We start from the raw sequence: 24,440 nt of genomic DNA, 5'->3' as shown, positions 1-24,440 counted from the left end.
TTTTTTTCTTCTTTTCAGTAGCTAGACCCATGGCCCTTGATGAGGATCCGGACTCGGTGTTCTGACTGCTATTATATATAATATACAGTCTGTGTGTGTAGTTTATAATGTTTCACTTAAATCTATCAGTTACAGCAAGTTTACTAGAGGTGCCTTTACATTTTTAGTTCCAGATGACAGCTGTTCGCCGGAAGGTAGTTGTCGGATCATGAAGCACACTGCAAAACGGCTTCATTGGGTATTTTGCTATGAGTCTCGGAAACGTGGAAAGTCGCCGGTGCACAAGTGATGAGGTGTTTGCACTCATTGTCTAAATACCATCACTTTTGAGAACTGTATTTGTTCCTGAAGTTATTTAAAGCAATGCTTGAAATGCCTGTCAGGCAGCTGAAGAAGAACATATTTATGTAAAATCTGTGACTGTGTTACATTCTCTTCTCAGAGGGTGTGTGCCAGTGCGTTAGACTTCACCACTTTATATATTACTCTCTAGACAGCTCTCACCAGTGTCTGTGCAGTTTTTCTCTGTGGTCTGGCTAGGATATGCAAAGTCGCAGCTCAACTTAGAAAATGTAATCTTCAGGGACATTATAATATTGGCAAGCCAGCCCATCTCCCTGGAATGACCAGACAGCAAAAGACGTCTGGGCCCGTCCTGCTCCTTGTTAAGGAAAGGAAACATTCATATGTGCTGCTCATATAAGGGGATAACAATATGTGCCATTACGGTGAAATATGTGACAATACAAATGTGTGTATTTGTATAATATGCATAGATAAGTATTTACCAGTGTAAAATATAGCCAGTTTTGTTTTGTCACCCTGCATTTCAGAAAAGGGGAATTCAATAAATACTTTTTTTGCTAATTGAAGTAGCATTAGGATAAATGAGACTGAGCCTGTCATGTCGTGGTTAAAAGGACACACGCTTTTGTTATTATGATTCTAGGTTCTGAGACTTTTGAGCTCTGAAACTTCATAATTAAAAACCCCGATCTTAAAATCAGTTATGAACTAAATATCGCACCATTCGCTTCGTTTCATGTGTTAAATTTTTATGCCAGTACATAATCACAGCACTTGGATTCGCAAAGAACAACATGCATGGAACACGTATGTTTTAAATATTTTATGAAGAATTTTTAAGAGATTGACAGGCAGCTGTCAAGAGGCTTTATAGATTTTAATTTTCCATGGCTGATATTGTGCGGGGAAATATGGAGGTCATGAATAACCAAGGGAATGGGAGATGCGATGAAAATGCCATTTGATGCAGTTTCTTTAAGCTTTCCGTTGGGACACTTGTTCAAGGTTGGTTACTGGCCCAGATTACGCAGGTATTATTGCAGTTTGAAGATCACACACTTTTTTGTATAGGTGTGGAAATTTCCTACCTCATCTTGTATTAAGATAATTGACAACCAAAGCTTACAATAATAGGTTATCAATAAGTAATATTTAGATATATAACATTTAGGCTACTTAACTGTGCTAATCAATGTATTAATATATCTCTTGCCACTTAATGTATTTTTTCACCTTGTTACACATTGAGACAGAGTGAAACTATGGGTTGAGTTGCTTTTTAATTGACCAGCTCTGTTACTATTATTTTAAACTGTACCTAGTGTTTATCTCTGTGTCATTCAATGTTGCTGCCTTTCTATTTGTGTGTCATTTTTTTGGGTCGAGTGGCCTGAAATTGACTGATGTCCTGACAAACCTGTACAGACTGTATGCTCTGTAGGATGGACTGCAGAATAGTCCCTGATTTAATATGGTAAAGGGCCAACGGACGGGATTTTATGGCCCTATTTTGGCAAGAATGATTGAAGAAAAGAAACATGCCATAAAATTAGCTTTACCTATGACACAATCAAGTGTAAGTGATTTCAATTGTTTAGTTACACAATCCAAAAATTATTAAGCAGGATTTCCTCAGTGTCAAGTTTTGGACTTTCACGCAACCTTGTCATTTTGTACACAGATTTGTTGTTGCTAGGCAGTGCAGGCTGGGTCATTTTTGGTGATAGGAAGTATTTTCGGAAGCTCGTTTGTTCTGATGAGAATTTGACACGGTAGGGCACTTTTTTCCCGCTCCCCAAGCAGAAGTAACACACAAACCTTAATCAATGGAAAATAACTGCATCACAGTTCAAATCAGAGATGTTTGAAGCACATTTGCTTTGGTTTTCTGTGGATATCATTGCTTACACGTGGAATTTTTCTGTTCCACTGCCTCTGTTAGGAATCGTAACCTGGAATTGTCAGGTTTAAACATAATCTTAATGTCATGGAAAGTTATTCCCTTTATTTGTCAACGGGAAAGCCAGCGTTGTGACCTACACAAGTGTGCAGTTCTTGTCTTAGTCATCTGGTTTCTTAACTAAGTCTATATTTGTAGATTTGAACGTGTTTGTGTGTGTATACAATTCCTTGAACCATTTTACTCTGGATGTTTTATGACGTGCAAAACCTTTTAGCGTGAAAGCTTGGCTCGATTTACCTGTGTTCAGCCTTCTGAGACAGTCTCACCTAAGCTGGTCTGAAAGGGGAGCACTGATTAGAATGTCAGGCCGACACCCTTTGTCCACAAAACGTGTCACGACAAGGTGGTTTAGAAGAGCCGAGGACAGAAACAACTCTCCCCCTTTGCATTTACTTCCCTGCTTTACTCGTCTGTTATTTGACATTATGTTTCCTTTTTGCACTCATCCACATGCATAATCTTCCTTCCACAGCTTCCTTCCCCCCCTGCCTGTTTCATCTCCCGTTCACAGATGTTCTCACCCCTTTTCTGAAGACAAGCTGTGAACCCACATACCATGGGTTTCCAGTCTGGCTGCTTCATGACAGCCTGCCTGAAATTGCTATTTATTTACTTACTTACCCCCTATTTACTCGGTTGCTTTTTTTCTTCTTCTCTTAGCTGTATCATTTGCCTTTTAAGAAGAAGTTAGGCTGTTGGTTTGCCTCTATTCTCAGATTGGGTGCGATAATGTCTGTTTGAAACAAAACATGAATGCTGTATGGCTTCTCATGCGATGTTTTTATTATTACTCTGCTCAATGCTGAGTTTGCTCAGAGCCCTGTTTTTATAATAAGCCGCAGGTTTTAATGTGCTGATGTGTGAAATCATGGTTCCACTGCATTGTGTGAATGTAAATGGCCTTTTTGGGGGATGTCACATATTCCTTGTTACCCATTCAGTGCTTTCTTTGGTTTTTACACTCTATGCTGTGGCTCTTGTCAACGACGGTGCTTAACGCTCTGGATGCGACCTCCTGGTGCACCAGGTGCTGGAGTGTGTCCTGTGTGACTTTAATTGGGTAACACTGCCACATGTGTGACACCGAAGGAAACCTAAGGTTCACAATCCGATGACCCCATAATTGTGCAACCATATTTTCTGCGCTTAGTTATGTGGATTAAAATTGTCTGATAAAGTTGAAAAATTGGTATCCGTTTTAACAAAAAAAAAATCCACATATTATATTATGTTTTAACTTTGCATGCAAGCAAAGTTAAGCTATTTATCCTGAAAATTTTATTGTGTTTATGTACTAGATATAAAATATACACTTACTTGCCACTTTATTAGGTACACCTTCTACTACTGGGTTGGACCCCCTTTTTGTCTTAAGAACTGCCTTAAATCTTCATGGTACACATTCAAGATGAGGCTGCAAACATTCCTCAGAGACTGTGGTCCATGTTCACAAGCACTGTAACGAAATCCAAACTCTTGGGAGCTTGTGAACCATGTTTAAAATTAGAGCACAAATTTTTGATCTCGAAACATCAGAGGCTTCACGAAACTAATGCAGTGTCCATGTATTTATAATTTGCCATTTCATTATTCCGGATTTTCACAAAACATTTTGTTTTTAAACATTGTCTGTGTTCTTATCCCAAATATGTAATGTACAAAACTGAAAGTAAAACAACTATGTAGGCCTATGCCTGCAAGTTTATATTTTATTTAATGTCATGTATTTTTATTTATTTGTCTATTTATTTTACGAAATTTCTATGGTAGATTAAGTACTCATTATATCTGAATTTATTTCTTAGATTAATCACATTTATAGTGGTGGCTGCACGTGATTGACGCACAACCATGCGGACCACGAACTTTGTCACTGTTGTGTGGTTTATCAGCACCTACAGTAGTGATTAATCATAAAGGGATGGACATGGTTAGTATCAATACTTGGGTAGGCTATGACATTTAAAAGGTGCTAAGTTGATTAGTAAGAGAATCAAAGTGTGCCAAGAAAATATCCCCAACACCATTTCACCGCCACTACCAGCTTGAATTGCTGGTACAGGGCATGATGGATCCAGTCTTTCATGTTCTTTATGCCAAATTATGACCCTACCATCTGAATGATGCAGCTAAAATTGAGACTCATCTGACCACGCAACGATTTTACAAACTTCCATTGTCCATACCCACTATAGCCTCAGTTTCCTGTTCTTGGCTGACTGGAGTTGTACCCACTGTGGTCTGCTGCTGCTGTAGCCCATCTGCTTCAAGGTGAGATGTGTTGAGTTTTCAAAGATGCTCTTCTGCATACCTTGGTTGTAAAAGTGGTTATTTGAACTACTGTTACCTTTCAATCAGCTTGAACCAGTTAGGAATGGAGAAAATGACAAATTAAAAATTCCAAGCTGGACTGGCTTGTCCGGATTCCCTGAAGTAGGAGGCAAAAATCTAATTAAATAGGCAGTACAGAGAGTTCCCAGGTTACGAACAAGACTCATTCCCCAAGTTTAATTTGTAGGAAAGTTGGAAAAATAATGTAGTATGTCATCGTAATTATACTTATGCAATAATAATAATAATAATAATAATAATGTAACTACATACGGTACTGTACCTTGAGCCAACGAACATCACATAATAATTACGAACCATTGTTTTTAACCCGAATTTTTTTTATAAAAAAATGGCATTCCTTTTGTAAGGACAAGTTGTCCATAAGTTAACTGATCTGGAAAAATCACCTGATTTAAAAAAAAATAAATAAAAAATTTCCAAGTATTTTATGGCAATCTGCATCAGCCGATTAATCAGACTACATGGCTAGTATAGTGGTGGCTGCGCTTGATTGACGCACAACCATGCGAACCACTAACTTTGTCACTGTTGTTGTGTGGTTTATCGGCACCTACAGTAGTGAACCTGCATGATCACCAAATGTAAGAGTTCTAACCTCCCCTTCCTTAAATCAGTTTCAGCTGATGAATAAAATCACCTCAAAGCCAAAACTATCTCAATTTTGAACAATATTGTTTTATTACTTTTCTCATAAATTGAAATATGAAATGCACTGGTTGTGGTTAAATAATTGTTTTTATTATCTATTACTTTTAAAATGCTCCATGCACATCTATAACGTGTGATTAATATTCAATTTATTGTTTTTGTATGTTGTTAATGTTAAATATTTTAAAGAGACAGTTTTATTGACCTTTTACTATTTTTCTACTTAAAAAAAACATCAGCCCAATATCGGCCATCAGCCTGCCTCACCACCCAAGAGAATCGGCAGCAGCATCAGCCATTGAAAAATCCATATTGGTCAATGTCGAGTTCTTAACCTGGGGACTGCCTGTATTCTATTTCTACAACTATTCTTTAAATAATTAAGAAACACGATTTACAGATTGCACATATTACAAGTCTTTGTAATATTAATAATTGTACCTCTCGTTTAATGTCAGAGCTATATTTCTTAAAGCATCTAATGCTTGACCTGCATGCTTTTTTTTCCTATTGGTGTAAAACTGTCCTGTATAATTAGCTGTGCATATTTACCCATTTTCTATCCTTTATAGTGGGGGTGGGGCTATGGGGTTGCCGTATTTTCTTTCTTTTTTTGTAGGCCTTTCACCTGCGCCTCCTATTTGAAAATGGCACCAGCGGTTGGACCTTGCCAAAATAAACCATTATAACACCTACCCAACTTTCACAGAAGTGTTAGTTTAAATCCTTACAGTAATGAGATGCTAACCAAACAGAATCTTAATTTCCAAAAGTTTTTCTTTCATGGGTAAACTCTAATTATAAACAAACTTGCACTAACATACATACGTGTGTTTTCCTTGCCATGAGCATTTTGGAGACTTTGGTCAAATACATTATTTTGAAAGCTCTGATCCTTGGGAAGAATCGACACAAGTCTTTTCTCACTCGGTTCAGGGACTGCAACATGTCAGCAGCACCCTACCTCTGCTTTACATAGTCTTAAAAACGGCAAATAAAGTGTAAAAAAAAAAAAAAAAAAACTGCCTTACCTGTTTTTAATTGTCATGTCTTCTGTCTAGTTCCATTCCTGGCTTTGTATCCTAAGTTTCAAATGTCATTCTCTTATCTGTCAAAAGGGAGGGCCGGTAGTCCCCAGGTTGATGGTTGTCTAGAAAGCCTTGCCATTTAGGGTAGACTGAATGGATAGGCCTGTATGCAGGTTTATTTTAAGTAAGGCGAGAGCTGCTCTCTATGGACAAAAGTATTGGCACACCTGACCATTACACCCACAGGAACTTGTATACATTCCTATTGTAAATCAGTTTCAGCATCAATATGGAGTTGATCCCCCCCCCTGTTGCAGCTGCCGCTCTTCTGGGAAGACTTTCCACAAGATTTAGGAGTGTGTCTGTGGGAATTTCTGCCTATTCATCCAGAAGAGCGTTTGTGAGGTCAGACTTTGATGTTGGACATGGAGACCTGACTCACAGCCTCTGTTCTAGTTCATCCCAAAGATGTTCGATGAGGTTGAGGTCAGTTCTTCAACACCAAACTCATCCAACCACTTCTTTATGGACGTTGCATCGTGCACTGGGGCACTGTCATGCTGGAACAGAAAAGGGCCTTCCCCAGACTGTTCCTACAAGGTTGGAGTCAAAGAATTGTCAAAAATGTCTTGGCGTGCGTATTGGCTGTACTGAAATCCTAACAAACGTTATTAATATTTTTATCGAAGTGATTTTATGTCTAGATAATATTTTTTTAATGGTTGGAAACTTGTATGTTAATACAATGAAGTTGATTTAGGTCAGAATTTTTTTATGTTATGATGTTTCTTGTTGAAATTTGGAAACTAGCAGACATGTCAGGGCAATCAATGCATGGCTTCGTGGTTTCACTACACTTGGCAGATCTTGCAGAAGATAGTTGAGTTGGTATCCATGATAAATGCGAGTTGTACTACCTGATTAAATGTAAAGTTGGAAAGTTAAGTTTGAGGAAACGTGTTTACATTTGCAACAACAGATGGTATACATCACTTAATGATGGAAGGAGCAGGGAACTCTGTGTAGTTTTGTTGAAGTAGCTTACTTTCGATTAATTTAGACTTTTGAATTTAACCAAAATATTGAACAACTTTAAACAACTGTTGTGCATGTGACTTAACACTTGGTTTTGATTAGAAAATTATACATTATACCTCATTGGAGCATGTTTCAAGTTCCATTAAAATGTTCAAGCTGTTAGGAGCTCACCCAGATGGCATTTATTTTATTTTCTTTGTCATTGTACATGTTCAGCTACCGGAGCATTTCTGATATGTTGATTTTATACGTGTTTTATTCAGCATTATTTTGGTGTTAACGGTATATCTGAAGGTGCCGTCAGTATTGCCCAATTACTGCTTAACGATGCTACAGTGGTACCTCAGTGGATTTTTTTTGCCTCCCCTGGGGCTGAATTTAGGAGGTTTCATTCTGTGATAATAAGGCACATTTTCCTACTGTCTGTCCATCTTTAATATGTACTTAAATTAAATTTAAAGCTCATTCAAACCCATGTCAAAATAATAGGATGGCATTTGGGTTGTTTTCACAAAACACTACAAATAAAATTAGGCAGTGGTTTTTGGAACAAATGTTCTTTTGCACAGTTTTCTGCCCCCTTTGCACTAGTAGCGTGCTGAAGTTGCACCATGCAGGGTTCAAGACACTTTTTTTACACTCGCATGCACTGGTGCAGGTTAATTATTTGCACCAGATATGTCTGAATGATATTTTGCAGTCTCGCTTAACACCTTTGGAAGAGATGAAATAGACACGATACCAGCAATAAAATCCATACGAGAATATTGTAGCGTGTAGCCCCGTAATCAATTGTTTTTTAATTTGTTACCCAGCCGGCTGGAAATGTGCATGTTCTTACTGTTCTGCTATATCAATCAATTATAGCAGCAGGCTGGAAACTGGTATGTTCAGTTACAGTGCTGACATTCTTTTGTTCAGCTTTTATTGGCCAGTATATTGGTTTGGAATATAACTGAAGTGAAGTACATTTCAGTATGTTTGTTTGCTTTCCTTTGCCCTATGAATAATTCTATTCCTCTTAGTTTGAGTAAATAATGACTGTGATGTTTCTCCAGGAAGGTTTCGGTCCTGCTGAATCCAACATTGGAAATCGTTAATGTATACTGTCCCAACTTTCCATATGCAACCATTAATGAATGGCAGTGAAGCAGTACACATGCTTCACACCCCCTTCCGCAGTAACCCAGCTTTATCCTGAACGTTGCCCTGCCTCTTCACTCGTTCGGTTGTCTACAAATGGCAGTTCTTGGAAGTAGTCTGCCTGGCTGATGGTTAGTGGTTTCCAGAGAAATGCAAATATTTTAAGTTTTTTTGACTGTCAGGCTGCGGACAGACTGGTTACTCTGACCATACTAGTGGAATCCTGAATAGCGGATAATGGAAATAACCTTGAAATGTCACAGTGGGAACCCCCCCCCCCCCCCCCCCCAATGAAGATTATCCACATCAAAATAAGTTTAAATGGCTTCCAACCTTGAAGCATTCTGGAACAAACTATAACAAATGAGTCTAGCTCTTGATACGTTTCAGAACACAAAGAGTAAAAAGTGAACTGGGGTTGATTTACTGTACTTTTTCCCATCGTTTAGATACTAAGTAATGTTCTCCCTCTGTACTGGAGCACTTGGATGCCTTGTGTGTGGAGACGCTCCATATGCCTTTATCAAAAGTTTAATAATAACCAATGCATTGATGTGTGTGCTGTCTGCAGCGTTTGGGACCCACGTCTGGCTTCGCCGTGTGATCGTTCATTGAGCCGATTCCTATATACTCCATTGTCAAATGCATCGCTGGTGCTCTGTGAGTCATCTTCTGCCTTTTATTTTTTTTTAAGGAGATTGGCTCCTTCAGATGGAAATTTTTCTTGGCAGTTTTCCCTCAAGAGTCTGCTGCTTGCTCACCCACTCTTCTACCCTCCTGCTCTCTCTCTCTCTCACGCGCGCACACACACACACACACACACACACACCCGCGCACTCTCTCACTCACTCTCACTCTCTCGCTATAATAAAAGCCTTTTACAAATTGAAAGATAAATCCATTTTGTGTCTTTGCCTGCAGCTCTTCCACTATATGGAACAACTGGTCTGTTCCCTCGTTGATGGTAGAAAAAAAATATGGGTCCTGGGGCCAAAGGCTAAGGTCTCATTTCCTTATGAAACAAGATTATCATCAAAACACATGATGAAATGAAGGCCAATTCCACAGATACCCTATCAGTATATTTTAATGTGATTGTCACGTTTTCTTCCTAACAGGCATGTGGGCTGGACCTGTAATGGCCGTTCAAGACTGGTGGCTGTTGCTGTAAATGTCAGCTATATAAAAAAATTATGTTGGGGGGGGGGGAGGCTGCATGTTTGGTGGCCAAAATGCTTTTTTGAAATTGTTGGAAGTTCACATGACCACAGACATGTGCTTGAAGGTATATATCACTGAGTTTCCCCACATTTCCATTCGTCTTTGGTAGGAGCGTAATAGTACATATAATCATACGAAAAATTTTCGGTTGGGTCCTTCGGTTCCATCGTGTGTTTGTATGTTTCTCCAAAGCAGCATTCGGGAAGGGGCGGATGAATCCGCGCCATTACGCATGCGCGCGTACATGCTATCGGGATGCTGCATGCTCTTAATGTGAATCCAAGTACAGCGCAGGTATTTTTTATGCTGCACCATGATGGATATTTATTCTGTTATGCTTTGTATTTCTGAGACAATATTTTTGTTGCACAATTTGAATATGAAGCTGAAAAGTGTTTATGTGAATACAGTAGAGATCAGGTGCAGTTAATTTTCTGAATGTGCACCATAATGGATATTTATTTTTATTTACTTTTAAGTAAATTCCATTTTTTTGTTAGTAGGTTGCAGCAAAATTGACAGTTTTTTAAGACAGTCATACTTTGTTCAGTAAACCATTGTTTAATAAATAAAGCATTTTATGCTTTGTTTCTTTTACTCCCGCTGTACCGGAAATGTTTCGAACCATGACTTCAAAACCGAGGTATGTTCCCAACAATGATTTTTGTATACCGTTACACCCCTAGATTTTGGTGCTTTCTATCCAGAGATGGATCGTACTGCGTCTTGGGTCTATCCCAGGAAACCCAGTGCATAATGTGAGGAACACCCTGGAAAGGATGCCAGTCCATCACAATTGGTGCCTTCCAAAAATAGCTAATGATCAAGTGGGTAGATCTCCAGTAGGCTCTGGACAGAAATGACTTTTTTCAAATCTTCCTAAGAAAGAGAAGTGCAGAAAGTTACTGAGGCTACCAGTGCCTGAACTCGGTTCAGAGCTGGTGTGGAAACCTCTTGCCGAAGTGTCTCTGTACTGCTAGTGCCTGGAGGTGTCACAGCTCACCAGGGTGGCGGACGCTCTCTCGACACTGACGCTGTGTCTACATCTGCAGGCACAAAAATGCCATGTCTTGCTCCTGTTTTTGTCAGTTCTTCTAGTAACGCGAGAAAAACTGACAATATTACAGCCTTGCCTCTCTACTGTAGTGCTGTTATATTTAGATTGTCAGTCTTACCTCTGTAAAGGAAACCAAAATGGTCTCGTTTAATGCTCGCCTCTGCCCTAAATTACTTGGATCAGCTCTCCAGTAATGACCACCTGCCATGGGATCTGATAAGATTATAAAACAAATGGAAGTTAATAGGTATTAAAACCAGGTAAACGAATAACGATATGAACGTTGGATGGTACAGCAGAGGAGGAATCGCCATAGCACTTGCAGCGCTGAGATCCGTGAGGTCGATGGACGGCCAAGCTGTTAAAACGTCTTTGGCGGTTCAGCTTAATAAATGCATACCCCTCCTTTTCTCTCCTTTCTTTGTACCCAGAATGTCACACTACACGGACGAGCCACGCTTCACCATCGAGCAGATCGACCTGCTGCAGCGGCTGCGGCGGACCGGTATGACCAAGCAGGAGATCCTGCACGCGCTCGATACCCTGGACCGGCTGGACCGCGAGCATGGGGAGAAGTTTGGCCGGCGGCCCGCCTATGGAGGGGGCGGAGGCGGGGGTGCCTCAGCAGCCAGCAACACTGCCTCCACCTCGTCTGCCACCCCATCCTCAAATAACACACCGGCATCTTCCTCCACCGCCACCGCAGCGACGCAGACGCAGTACCGTGGCAGCGCCGGCAGCCTCTCCCCTTCACCCAGCAATAGCTACGACACCTCGCCACCTCCGCCGCCGGCCCCGGCCGCCGTCTCCCTCGCCGTGGTGACGCAGAACGGCCGCGAAGCCCTCTCTGCGGTCCCCAACGGGAAGCTGTCCCCTCCTCGCTATCCGGTCAACAGTGCAGCGGCACGGGGCTACGGCTTTGAGGCCACAGAGGAGGAGCTGGACATCGACGACAAAGTGGAGGAGCTCATGAGGTAAGTGTGAAGGATGCGGGACGAAATCAAAGCGTTCGCTAACAGAGAACGTGCTAATTGCCATTTGTTGATCATTGAATTGGAAGTGTGATGACATTAACCCCTTTTCACCTACAAGGTTATGGGTTTGATTCCTGATCTCGACCCCATAAGTGAGGAGTTAGGATGCTCCCCCTGTAATCCTGTAAATTTACTCCAAGCAAACTTGAGGTTTCTCCCACAGTCCAAAAACCTGTGGTTAGGAGATTCCCTTCTAAACCTGTTGTTTGTGGGTGTATCCTGTGATGGATTGGCATCGCAGCCAGAATGTCTTATGCCTTGTGTCCTGTGCTTCCTGACCCTGCACTGGATGGATGGATGGATGGATGGATGGATGGATGGGATGTGATCTGATGTGTCGTGAAGTGATGTTCATATCCACAGTTTCTTTGTCTCCTAGAGCTCAAATATAGTATTTATGATGAAAGAGCGTTTCACAAAAATATAACACATAAATCTTCTAATAAATTCATTACCATTGCTGGGACAGTGACACTGAACTATATTGTATTTCTCTGAACCATAATACATTATTGCATTTGTGGTACTTATGAATGTTTTTTTTCTAGGAGCAGTTGACAAGATATGATTATTTGACCACTGGTCAAATGTAATATAGAAAATTCTATTTGATAAACTTTCTGTGATCATATTTTATTTATATTAATTTATGTACATTAAAGCTTTTTTTCTGTATATTTAAATGCCGTTTTGTGTCTGCCATCAGATTATTTTCAGTGTTCATAAAATCGTAGTTGGAACTGAACAGAAGGTTAAAGTTTCTTGCTCTCTGATTGGCCTCCATCCTGTACCCAGCTACTTTTTGGTCCCCTTCTTTTATAATTAATTGGACAGTTCTCTCCTTTTCGTGACACCAGATGGCAGCTGTTACCCACAGTCACACAGCAACTCAGGTACCCACAGTTCTGGAGCAAAGCGAAGCTCCCTGGTGGGGAGGCAGACAGGGAGACGTTTACATTGTTGCTGCAACTTTTGTACATAGATGTATTTTGGCTGCATTTAAATTTCGTTGTACAAAAAATGCAGCATCGCACATGCAAAACAAATCCGTCCCTGATCTCATTTTAAACATTTATCTTCAAAAGTTATTAAAATGCTACAATTTCGGTACAAAGTAAAATAAATCATTTTGCCTAATGCGTTTAGATTCTTTACCACACAGAGCTCAGAAATGATGAAAATTATTCTAGAAAAAAAGGCGATGAAAACTGATACCTATAGTGAGTTCCACTATAAAGGATTGTTTCCATTGTTTTCCAGTATAGATATGTACTGTCCTCCCATACAGGAATATAACCCTAGTGTTGTGGATGAGACTAGAGTTAATAGAAGGTTAAGAAAACCATGGCTAAGATTCTGGGGTTGTCATTTTATTAAGCTCTGCTGCTTGTGTGGTGCTGATCTGAGTGTCCCAGAAAAACCAAGCTGAGGTGTCTCTTAATGCAGAGTTGTTCTTTTTTCAAGGACACTTTACACCCCAGGCTCATTTATGCATAGGGTATTGATTTGATTATGTTGGGGGGAGAGACTTAAGTCAGATTTTGACTGCATTTTGCAAGCACACTTTTAGGCCTGGCTGCTGTTAATTAAAATCAATATAAATGTAAATGAGAGAGCCTAGCTTGCCTGCTTATTTATCCATTTATTTATTAAATTTGTTTATTTGAAACTTTGAGCAAAAAAGGTTGTTGCACATCGAGGTGTGTGTGACGCGCGTTCATCACACAAGGTGCGTGTGGCAGTATGATGGCAGAAATTGGTGTGGCAGTCTGCACCAGCGGCGGTCTGCACCAGTGGCGGTCTGCACCAGCGGCGGTCTGCACCAGGGGATTCCGTCTCGGAAATGGAGAGGCGACCTGCCGTTTGTCTCTGTCTTGTTCATCTTTTGGAAAATGACAAAAAAAGACTTGAGTCGAAGCGAGGCTCCAGGTCACCCCTGCCTGAAAAAAGGTCTTGAGAACATTGGCCCAACTTGTCTTGATCGTATCAAAGAATACTTCAGTTTCTTTAGTATTAATCTCCCCCCCCCTTTTTCCTCCTGTTTCCCCCACAGGAGGGACAGTAGCATCATCAAGGAGGAGATCAAAGCCTTCTTGGGCAATCGTCGGATCTCCCAAGCGGTCGTGGCCCAGGTCACAGGTGTGTGTGCGAGATGGAGTGGCCCTCTCTACAGCTTCACCCGCTTTAAGGATAATATAGTTTAATTAGTTTGCCCGTCTTTGTCCCACTTTTCTAAAAGTCTGGGTAATCTGGTCCCAACAGGAATTGTTTTTATTTGCTCACCAGACAGCACTATCTAGGGCAGCTTACTTGGCTCACATATTTTCACATTATCCATTTATACACTTGGATATTTGCTGAAGCAATTTAGGTTAGCCCCGAGGGCCGCTGGCTGGATCAAAAAGAGCAACCTTCTGATTATGAGCTCCCTCTCTGCACTCTTACAATTTCACACCCAATTGTCTTCGCCTCGCTTTTCAGGTACAGGCAGTCGCCCGTCGTCCGTGCTTGCATTCCGTGTGCCTTTCGGCATGGGTGTACACGGGAGCGCGTACGGATTAATTGGACGCGCGACCACATGTGTGTTGCTCGTGTGGCGTTCCCCAAATGCTATGCGGCGGCATGTCCCCGTCCACATCCTCATATCAGAAACCCTAGCCGCAAACACGAATATCAAGCGTAGCTACATTTTTTTTTTTTTAAATAGCATTTTATCACAAAGTTATCATGCAGTAGAATGACTTTCTAAGGGCAGAACGGAGATGAATGCATGATTTGGCAAGCGCTGTTCTGGGGTCCTTGTGTTAAAGTTGTTTTTTGCCAAAGCACATTGAACTTCCATTAAAGATTCTTTTTAATATTCTATTTTTTTTAATCATGCACATCTTGCAGTAAAAGTGTTGCGTAAAACATAATTTGGCTGCACTTGCCTTTAAGCTGGTCGTCGTTAAGCCAGATAACTTTCGGTTTTATAGCACTTCTTTTGAGTTGTAAATGTGTTTTATCCCTCGGTGCCCTGTGTATGCTGAGCTAGCGGACTAGTACTGCTGTGTGAGTACCTCTGTCTGTCCTCAGATGTGTGTTGGGTTATTTATTGATCGTTGTTTGGTGGACCCCCCCCCCCCCCCCCCCAAAAAAAAAGGTATCAGCCAAAGTCGGATCTCCCACTGGCTACTGCAGCAGGGTTCAGACCTCAGTGAACAAAAGAAGAGGGCTTTCTTTCGCTGGTACCAGATGGAGAAGACCACCCCCGGTAATTCCCACCCCGTTGCCTTTTCCCGGACATCTCACCCCTCTTCATCCCCCTACAGCTGTTTCACTCTATTGGTCTGTCACGAAAGTGTGGAAGTATGACTTCTCTGTCATTATCTGATGTTTTTTTTCCCCCCACTATGAGTCTTTGTTGAATGGTGGGGGGTGGAAAGCAGACCATCCTCTTTACAGGGCTCCTTCTGGTGGGAGGCGAGGCATGTAGCTGGGCTCATAATTTTTTATTGGATCGGGCTGAAAGCTGGTGCACCAGACAGAAAGCTCTCCGTATTTCAGCTGGCCATGCACACGTGCTTCGAAGTCTGGGCGTCGAAAAAAAACATTTCTTTCTCCTGAAAGTACGATTTTTAATAAACCACATTCAAGAAGTGCTGCAACTTTCCGTGTTTGTTCGTATAAATACAAAGGTCAGTGGGCCAAGGGGAGATACTGTCAGATGTGTAAGTGTATCTATAGATCCAACCCCCTCCCCCCATGTACTTTGCCACTCTGAGTAGTGATTCATAGTGCTGGCACTGAGCCAAAACCAGCAAAAGCATTTTTCTTCCTTCTTCTAATGAAGGACGGCCAAATTTTCCTTCCAAACTCCCTGGTGGTAGACTGCTTCCATTCCTCTTCCTCCTCCGAGAGTGACGGGGGTCACCTCCTGTTCACAAAGCCCACCGGTTCACAGTACGCAGAGTCTACTCTGCTCAGGGCTTGGTTTCTGTTGACAGTTGACGGGTCGTTGAATAAGAGGATTGTTCAAACGGTCGAGTTAATGGGCCACAATGGCACTGGGATCCACGGGGCCATGTGAAAACCAGCAACTGGGGGCTACCCCCGCCCACCCCCATACAGATGCAGTAAAGTCTTATTAAAAAAAAATATCTTTTGATGTATTGACTCAATAGCGTATAATCAAATAGTTAAAGCACAAACAGGGAGAGGCAGAAGAGAGCATACTATATTTCAACCTTGTAAGTCTTAATTGACAAGCACTTAAGTAACTGATCAAGTTAAATCAAGATAAAAGCCCAGTCAGGGAAGGTTGTCAGGTTTTTATGGTGAGAGTTTCTGCAACACAGAACAGTAAATCAGCAGCCCTGTAGCTCAGACATTAACAACCTGGTTATGGTGATGTCCAGACTGCAGCAGGGAACTCCAGCCGATCACGTTTGTTTTCTGGTGTGCGTAAGCTATGGATGAGTGTCATTTGCCTGAGTATGAGCTTTTAATGCATACCCCAGGGGCCACACTGACCATGCGGCCTGCCCCCATGGCACTGGATGAGGTGGAATGGAGACAGACGCCTCCCCCAATCAGCTCCACACCCGGAAGCTTCCGCCTTCGCCGGGGAAGCCGGTTCACCTGGAGGAAAGAGTGTCTCGCTGTGATGGAGAGGTGAGAAGGCATGGAGAGGTGAATGGGGCAGCCACGCTACGATGGTCCAAGGTGCAAGGGGAATCTGAGGTGAAGGGGATTTGGGGTCGTTTGCCAAGTGAGGTTTGTTAGCTTTGTGGGTAGAGGGTTGCCGGTTCTGGTTAGGGTCAGGTCATGCCACTCTTGGTCAGGCATTTAACCTGAGCTGCTCAGTAAAAGCAGCTGCTGTTTTCAAATCCATGAAGTTGTAAATGTTTTAAATGGGAAAATTTACAGCTGAGAACGTTGCCTTCGACAAGGGAATAAACAATAAAAGCGTCAAAGATGAAGATCTGAGTTAAAGGGGGGGAAAGAGGGAGAGCAGCAGTTGTTAAGGTCAGCCAGTACTTTAGCACTAAATCATGCAAATTACAGAGCCGTGTTTGATTTGATGAAAAGGTCTGATAGTTCTGACTAAAAGGGGAGCCTGCAGCACCAGCTGCGACCTTGACTTCTGGGTATTCAGTGGCCTGATTGCTTTCAAGCTCAGTTCTTGCCACTGTGAGCATTGTTCCACTTGAGGTACAGGCACAGATGCAGCCAGCCACCCAACACATATAAGATTGATGCTTGCTATTCCTGTCTGCAACTTGTGATGATACATTATCCCTGGCCTTTCATCTGTCTCCAAGCTACTTCAATGAGAACCAGTATCCCGATGAAGCGAAGAGGGAGGAGATCGCCAATGCTTGCAATGCCGTCATTCAGAAACCAGGTACGGATTACGATCGGGTCAAAAGAACAGTCTTCCTAAGATCGTAGCTATAACAAATGTCTGAAACGCTGTTTGTAAATGTTGCTTCAAAATGGTCAGCAAAATAGTTATTTGAAATACAAATATTTTAGCCATACAAGGTTTTATAAACGCCTGTTTACATGTTGAAACTGTGTCGCATTCAGTCCCGGGTTTTACATTTCCATATATACATATGTGCACAGTTGGATTTCCTATATTGTGTGGATCACAATGACCAAAAGTCTTGTATTTTGTGTGGTTACTTCTGGTTAAATTAGTTCTGGGTTAGGGTTATGCCCATAGAAATGGAGAGTCCCCACAATGATGGGAATATATGAATGAGGGGTTTGTGTATCAGTGTGTGTCTGGGGGTGGGCGGGGGTGACAGAGAGAGAGAGAAAATATGAATATCTGTCAGGGAATTTGTGCAAGCTGAGCCGTTTTTGTCAGTGCTCAGCAATTTCTTCGCTTTCCTGTACCAAAATGCATGTCAGATTTAACAGGCCTGTTTGATATTCTGTCCAGTTCATATTACATAGACTAAACCAAGTCTTGTAGTAGTAGTAGCAGCAGCAGCAGCAGTAGTAGTAGTACCCCTTTCACCATAAAACTTTGATCATAAATGCATGTTTTTCACTGACTCTGTTCTTACCCCAGGGAAGAAGCTGTCTGACCTGGAAAGAGTCACTTCCCTCAAGGTCTACAACTGGTTTGCCAATCGGCGAAAGGAGATCAAGAGGAGAGCCAATATTGGTAATGTTTCAGGTTGGGGGAGGGGGTGCCTGTGGAAGACAGGGAGCTTGATCTGATACAGTAACATCTGTCCTTATATACAGATCCAAGGCAGATATTATTTTTGGAATACAGAGTGCACTGGACTGTTTTGTTTCCTTAATTGTGCAAAGTACTCGTCGTGTTTTTCGAGTGCACCACAGCTAAGTTTGCTTTTGCGTTCCAGTATAACCTCGAGGGGTTTCTAGTGAAGGAGTCTGGCATCTGCTTGTAGACGTGACGCATTTCATAATCGAAGACGTCAGACGCCGGCAGAATTAATCAAGTCGCCTGGCAGTGAGTCTGCGATGTGCACGCTGCCTCAGATATGTTATGGCGAGGTCTGTTTTTTTCGAAGAAGCAGCAATCCTGGAGAGCCATGGGATAGACATGCAGAGCCCTGGCGGTCACTCTAATAGCGATGACATCGACGGCAACGACTACTCCGAACAGGTAGCTATGGCTACAAGGGTTCGGCAAGGTGTTGGTGGGAGTAGAGCTGATTGGGGTTAAAACATGTACTGTTTATAACAGTGTCCACCACGCGAAAGCCTAACCTTTGACATTTTCCCCCTCTTGAAAACCCAAAGCCCGCAGATCAGTCCCTGGAGTCTTTTCTTTGAGAGGGGGGTGGAGGACACTGGTACTGGGGGTGGGGCTGGGATCCCAAGATGGCCTGGGAGGTGTGTACCCGCAGGTGTGCTTCCTGACAACTGCGGGAAAACAAATGTGACTTTCATGAAACTATTGCAGGGCTGCGATGTCACCTATTTTGAAAAGAGACCAGCCCCCAGATCCTTTGGTTTCAACAGAATTGACCTGTCATCACCCACACAGGTATGCTAGAAAAACACTTAACCCATAAGAGCCGTCGTCGCACACTAAGCTAATCACTGCATAAAGCCAAAACTGAAAACGAAGTAACATCACAAAATTAACACGGAAAATGACTAATAGATAGTTAACCGACATTAAATTAAGACTGGACTCTTAACTGAGCTTGACTGTTGCATACCTTTGTGGGCTTTGACATCGCACCACTAGCTTTTACAATTATTTTATACTTTTCAGTAATTTCCCAAGTTTAAATTAGTTGTATAATATGCTGTCTGGATTTTTTTTCTCTCTTGCCTGCAAGAAGCCGTTTGAGGTGGATACTGGAATAACACAACTATGAACGCGCATCCATTCCTTTCCCTAAGTTTTTGTTGCATTGCATTTGGAGAAACTAAATCATTTCATATAGCTCTTTATATGTATTTTAATTAAATGAGAACAATAGTCAAATGAACTGAGGTTTGAATTATTTTAGCAGCAGTTTTTTAGGGATTCTGGTCTATATTTCCTGATATGTTGATGGGGTAGGGGGACAAGTTATTAATTAGGCCGATGCTCAGAAACTGTGGAGTTTCTGCTCCTTGAATCTTGGCATGTTCATCCCAGCCGAACAGTACAGAGCTGCCGCCTGGTGTTTGTGTGAATGTCCAAAGACCTCAAGTGAACAGTCATGGCATCACAGGAAGGAAATCAATCTAAACAAACCACCCTTCTTGCGATTGTAGGTGTCCACTTTGCCCCCCAGTTGGCTGCCAGCTTGGCCAGGCCTGGCTTAGTGGAAGCCTCACAGGGTGCAGGGCAGGCGGAAGTCCCCAGACTGACCGCTCTCTCCTGGTCTCCCCCCAGGATGACAGCACCAGCCACAGCGACCACCAGGACCCCATCACGCTCGCAGTGGAGATGGCTGCCGTCAACCACAGCATCCTGGCGCTGTCCCGGCAGGGCGGGGGCAGCGGTGGTGGCGGCGGCGGCGACATTAAGACAGAGGTCCTGGATGATGACTGAAGGGGCCCCAGGAGTGGAGTGGGCAGGGTGGGGAGGGGTGTGGTGTGGATGTGTGTGTGCGACAGTGTCCGACGTCGAGCGAGCGTGCAATGTCGCCTCACGGCAGACGCATTCTGTAATGACCAAATGACTATGCGTAATCCTTAAATGTTAGAAGCTGTCAATCCTTAATTAACCTCCCCTGTTTTATGTCAAAGGTGCCCGTAGTTGCCCCATGGCAGGCACCCTCTGCAGGTTAAATGTCTGTAAAACAGAAACATATATGCTTGTGTGCGTTTTAACTAAAAGAATATTAGGTTTTTACAAATTCCTCCGTACCTCCCCTAGGCAATGGGTTGTATGCCTTCTTCACTCTTCTCTCCTTACCGTACCCAAATGCCTGGCATAACAAACAACTGTGGACCCCTCCCCCATCACTGTCCCAAAAACCCATTCCACTCCCCCATCCCCCCCATTGTGTGGGAGGGGCTAAGGGAGAACGGCCCTTCTCTCTACCTCTCTTCCTGTTCTCAGAGCAGCAGTATTATTTGTTGTCGTTCCACCCCTCAGTGCTGTAGCTATACTAGACACAAGATGGCAACCGTCATATCTCAACAGGACGCGGTACAGTGTGGCGCGTGTGGGGCAGCCTTTATCTCAGATGGTCTCCAAAGGGGGAAGGAGAATAGCCTGGTACAGAGGTTAGGGACACATTCGTGTATTAATGCGTTTAGTCGACTGCCTGTAAGAAAACAACGTGAGCACTAAAAATCTTTAACATTTCTTTTTATGCCCTATTTTGCATTCCATTATCCAGCAAAACCTGTGAAGTACTACAGGGCTGATTTGCCAAAATACAGCCTAGAGCTGTTCAATACTCCAGTCCCCAAATTAGTGTATTTTAAAGAAACATCAAGGTCCTGGTGTGAAATGGTGAAAGGGCAGGGAGGAGGATCTGTGCGTATGTGAGATAAGATCAGGTCAGGCTGGTAGGGCAGTCCACCAGCTGAAACATAATGGTGTGCATCTGTCACGGCCCCTGCAGCGATAGCGGCAGGAGGAGGAGCGCTGTGTACTCTGCCGGGCTGAGGCGACCGCATACGGTGTGTTCCTCAGTGGATGCCTCTGGCCTTAAGCCGCACACTCTCTCTGACCAGCGTTTTAAAGATGTTCACTGTACACAGAACTTCAGTGTGGGGCTGCATCTGCTGTCGTCAGGCTGATGCTTGTGTCACTAAAGTGGAAGGTTAGATTACACACCATAATATTGCCAAGATATTAGACAAGAAGAAATCTCACGCCAAAGTGCTCAAAATGCCTCCCCTCAAAGCTTATTGGTCACTTGGATTCATTAATGGGCGTAGGCTCTGGGGGGCCAGATTGAATCCTTGAAGAGGCCAATTAACATGTAGCATGTCACCTTGGGTGGCCTTTTTTGAACTGACAAAAAAATGAACTGTCATCTGTGAATCAGTGACTGTTATTGAAAATGTGTCAAATATAGCTAAGAATATTCTACATGGTTTTGAATGTTCTGTGGAAATAGGTTAAGGGTGATTAAAAATGAAAAAATAAAATAAAAATTACCTAGATTAGCGCCTCCATAGTCGAGTTTGGCCCCCTTGAGCTGTTAGGTAGATGTAAGGGCATGAGGTAGACTAGCTGAGACAGATTGCGGATGACCAGCTTTCTCTAGATTCAGGGGAGCAGACCCTCTAAAAATGCCCCCACAGACCGTGATCCTTTAGCTCTTAGGATGCTGCTTTTAATGTAAATGAACTGATTTTTCTAACCTAATGTTTTAGCTATTGAATGACAGCTAAGCTGACTAGTAAATCTTCTCTGCTGCTTCAGAGCTTGGGAATCTTTGAAGCTCTGCTATTGACTAATCTAGCGCTTGGTTCTATATCAATCATGTATCCTATGAAAAAAGACTGTTCCAGAACATAACCTGACAAAGTGTATTTAATAATTTTTTTTCTTCCTGTGTAAAATTCTGCTAAGCAGAAATGTATAGAATGAAATGACACTTTTCTCGATTCTATATTTTTTTTTTATGTTTTAGTATGTTTTTGAAGTTTTGTTTTTCATTTTTTTGTTTACGATTAATTTTGTTTTGCCTTGGTTCCTATCTGTTCATCAGCCATTTTAATGTAATGGCAATCCATCTGTGTTTTTAATTGTAATTGATTGCTTAATGACAAAGCATCCGGTTCAGAGCACAGGGTACAGGAGAACGCCTGACCCTGACCAGACTTAGTGTAGAACCCACCTAGCTCAAGAGGTCATTGGGGGGAACCTCAGTTTTTTTTAAAGTGGCAGTCCTCCCAGTGCAGCAGTGTGTATGCAGTTTAAAACTGCCATGTATGAGGTTCATGCATTGGTTCACTCCAGGTACGGAAATGCTGACACGTGTGGCTTCCCTTCCCACTGTTAAGCTAATGAGGGAAGACGCATCAACAGAAAAGAACAAGGGTGCTTAAAGACTATTTTTAAATACTAATGTTGTTCTGCACTTTAATTCTTACACATCGCTACACGACCCACCGACCTGGGCCAGTTCCCTGTACTGTTTCTGGTGTCCAGCAAGCCATATTGATACGTTTTTTGATTTTTATATTTTTTTTCTGGCACATACAGTACAAAAGTTGCAGTTGGACGGGTTTTTGGAAGCGGACTGGAGATTCTGAAAGGGCCCAAACGCCAAACTACACTAAAGCTCTTCTGCTCCATGTGACTGATACTAGAGAATGCATGCAGTTAGATCTGCTTAAACATGATTGCCAAGAAGTGTGTTGTGGCTGTGATACGGCACAAGGTGGTGTCAATTTTGTGCAGAGCTTCTTGTATACTTAAGGCTTTCCTTTGACACATATGTTTCATCCCTCTTCAGTAAGACAGCACATCCTATTCTTTGTGCTTAGTCTAGCTAAAGGACTGTTTTGCTTTCAGTCTGTGAATTACAAGAACATTTTTTCCCCTTCTCTAGGGGAAAAAAAAACTGCTTCTTAGGCATGCAGTCCACAGGCCCTTGTACAAAAATAGAAATGCAATCAAATCACAAGAAACCCATTTAGAAGGCTGGAGGTTTTGAGGATAGCTTTGAATAAATGAACACATAAAGCATCCCCCTTGGACTGCTTCAGAAAAGGATAGGATAGATGCCATTACACTTGCGCCAAATGAGACCTTTTGTGTGTATTTAAAATGTGTGACAAGGACAGTAAGCAAGTCACTGGGGTCTTGGCTCAGGGGTTGATGTTCTGTGATCAAGGTCAAGGGCTGTGTTTTTTTTCTGGGAGGGGGGATGGGAAATGGAAGGTGTGGCAACCCCTGACCTCTGAAGGGTTATGTCGTCGTTAATGTCCCAGGGTTCAGACTTCTCCTGTCCCTGCCATTTGTCCTTGTTGAATATGTGTAAGGAAACGTAAATATATAAAAATATAACAAAAAAAAAAGATTAAATGAATCATTGTTGTATCAATTTAAAATAGTTTTAAAAAGTTCTGTATCTCCTATTTCAGAATTTAGTGCCTTTTTTGGACAGTAGACTGTTCTGTAATTAAAATGTAGTATACGGTATATATGCTTTTGTTACTTTTGTTTTTGAAATTTAACTTGTGTTTATTTTAGTATTGTACCTATTATAGAATTAAAAAATACTATATCAATGATAAATGAAGCCACAATGACTGTCTTTTTTGAATGTTACCATTGCATTTCTCTCTGGAGTTATACTTCACAATTCTTAACAGAATCCCACCTAGACCAAACTACATGTTTGCATTCATACTTTTGGTCCATTATATTTGTCATTTTTAAATGTATATATCTATATCCTTACATGGGTTTCTAAATTTAAAAAGTAGAAAATGTATTAAGGCAGCACCATTCACTTTTTTTCCACTCAAAATTAAGATCGTGATTTTCTCTTACAGTTCACCGAGGTTAGCCAGTTATCGGTATTGGTGATATAAAACCAATATAATTTTTGTCTATGTATTTATACATTTAGATAACCACAACTTTCCAGAACATAAAGGGCACACACTCCACTCATTTACAAATGCAAGACAGTATATCTGAATCCTCAGTAGGGATGAGACACAAGGCAAATGGCACCCCGATGACGTACTATCTTCTGCAGAATAATGGATGCTACGCAATCGCACAAGGCAAGTGAAGCTGCAACTTGATGGCACAGGAACTGCCTTCTGTGTACAAGTTTAAGCTGAAAACATAAGTTGACTCATATGTACACCGATACAGGGAAAGGCTCAGATGGTTGTTAATAGGCTAATAATGAAAGTGGCAGGTTGCAGACTGGGTTAGAATAAAAACTTTTTGGCATGGGGTTCTCAAGGAACAGGACTGAGAACCACTGGGGTAGACAACTGGGTCAGAGAATCTCCAAAACTGCAGGTCTTTTGGGGTGTTTCTGGTATGCAGTGGTCAGTACCTACCAAAAATGGCCCAAGGAAGGTGAACCGATGATCAGGTGATGGAGTCATGATTGCCCAAGGTTCATTGATGCATCTGGGGTGTAGGGGCTAATCCATCTGGTCTGATCCACAGGAGATGGGATGCTGCCCTGTCCACCGCCAAAAGCATCTACAATGGACACATGAGGATCAGAACTGAACCAATG

At 42.2% G+C, this 24,440-nt stretch overlaps 1 protein-coding gene across 8 annotated transcripts in view; it reads left to right on the top strand.

The window, feature by feature from the left end:
* Window positions 1–23,470, top strand: part of LOC125707606 (homeobox-containing protein 1-like) — a 28,884-nt gene extending 5,414 nt beyond the window's left edge. Inside the window, exons 2-10 of one of the 8 annotated variants that reach the window (XM_048974857.1) lie at window positions 11,191–11,733; window positions 13,847–13,932; window positions 14,936–15,046; window positions 16,293–16,446; window positions 17,097–17,179; window positions 17,858–17,953; window positions 18,336–18,424; window positions 18,725–18,808; window positions 19,655–23,470. In XM_048974857.1, coding sequence (XP_048830814.1) covers window positions 11,192–11,733; window positions 13,847–13,932; window positions 14,936–15,046; window positions 16,293–16,446; window positions 17,097–17,179; window positions 17,858–17,953; window positions 18,336–18,424; window positions 18,725–18,808; window positions 19,655–19,813 — 1,404 coding nt within the window. In that variant the 5' untranslated portion in view covers window position 11,191 and the 3' untranslated portion in view covers window positions 19,814–23,470. The other 7 variants (XM_048974856.1, XM_048974855.1, XM_048974860.1 and 4 more) reach the window with 7 other exon arrangements.
* Window positions 23,471–24,440: the final 970 nt, after the last annotated feature.

This window comes from Brienomyrus brachyistius, chromosome 14 (assembly GCF_023856365.1).
Source record: "Brienomyrus brachyistius isolate T26 chromosome 14, BBRACH_0.4, whole genome shotgun sequence".
Lineage (NCBI taxonomy): Eukaryota > Metazoa > Chordata > Actinopteri > Osteoglossiformes > Mormyridae > Brienomyrus > Brienomyrus brachyistius.
The sequence above is the reverse complement of the archived record's forward strand: the minus strand, read 5'-3'. Positions and strand labels throughout refer to the sequence as shown.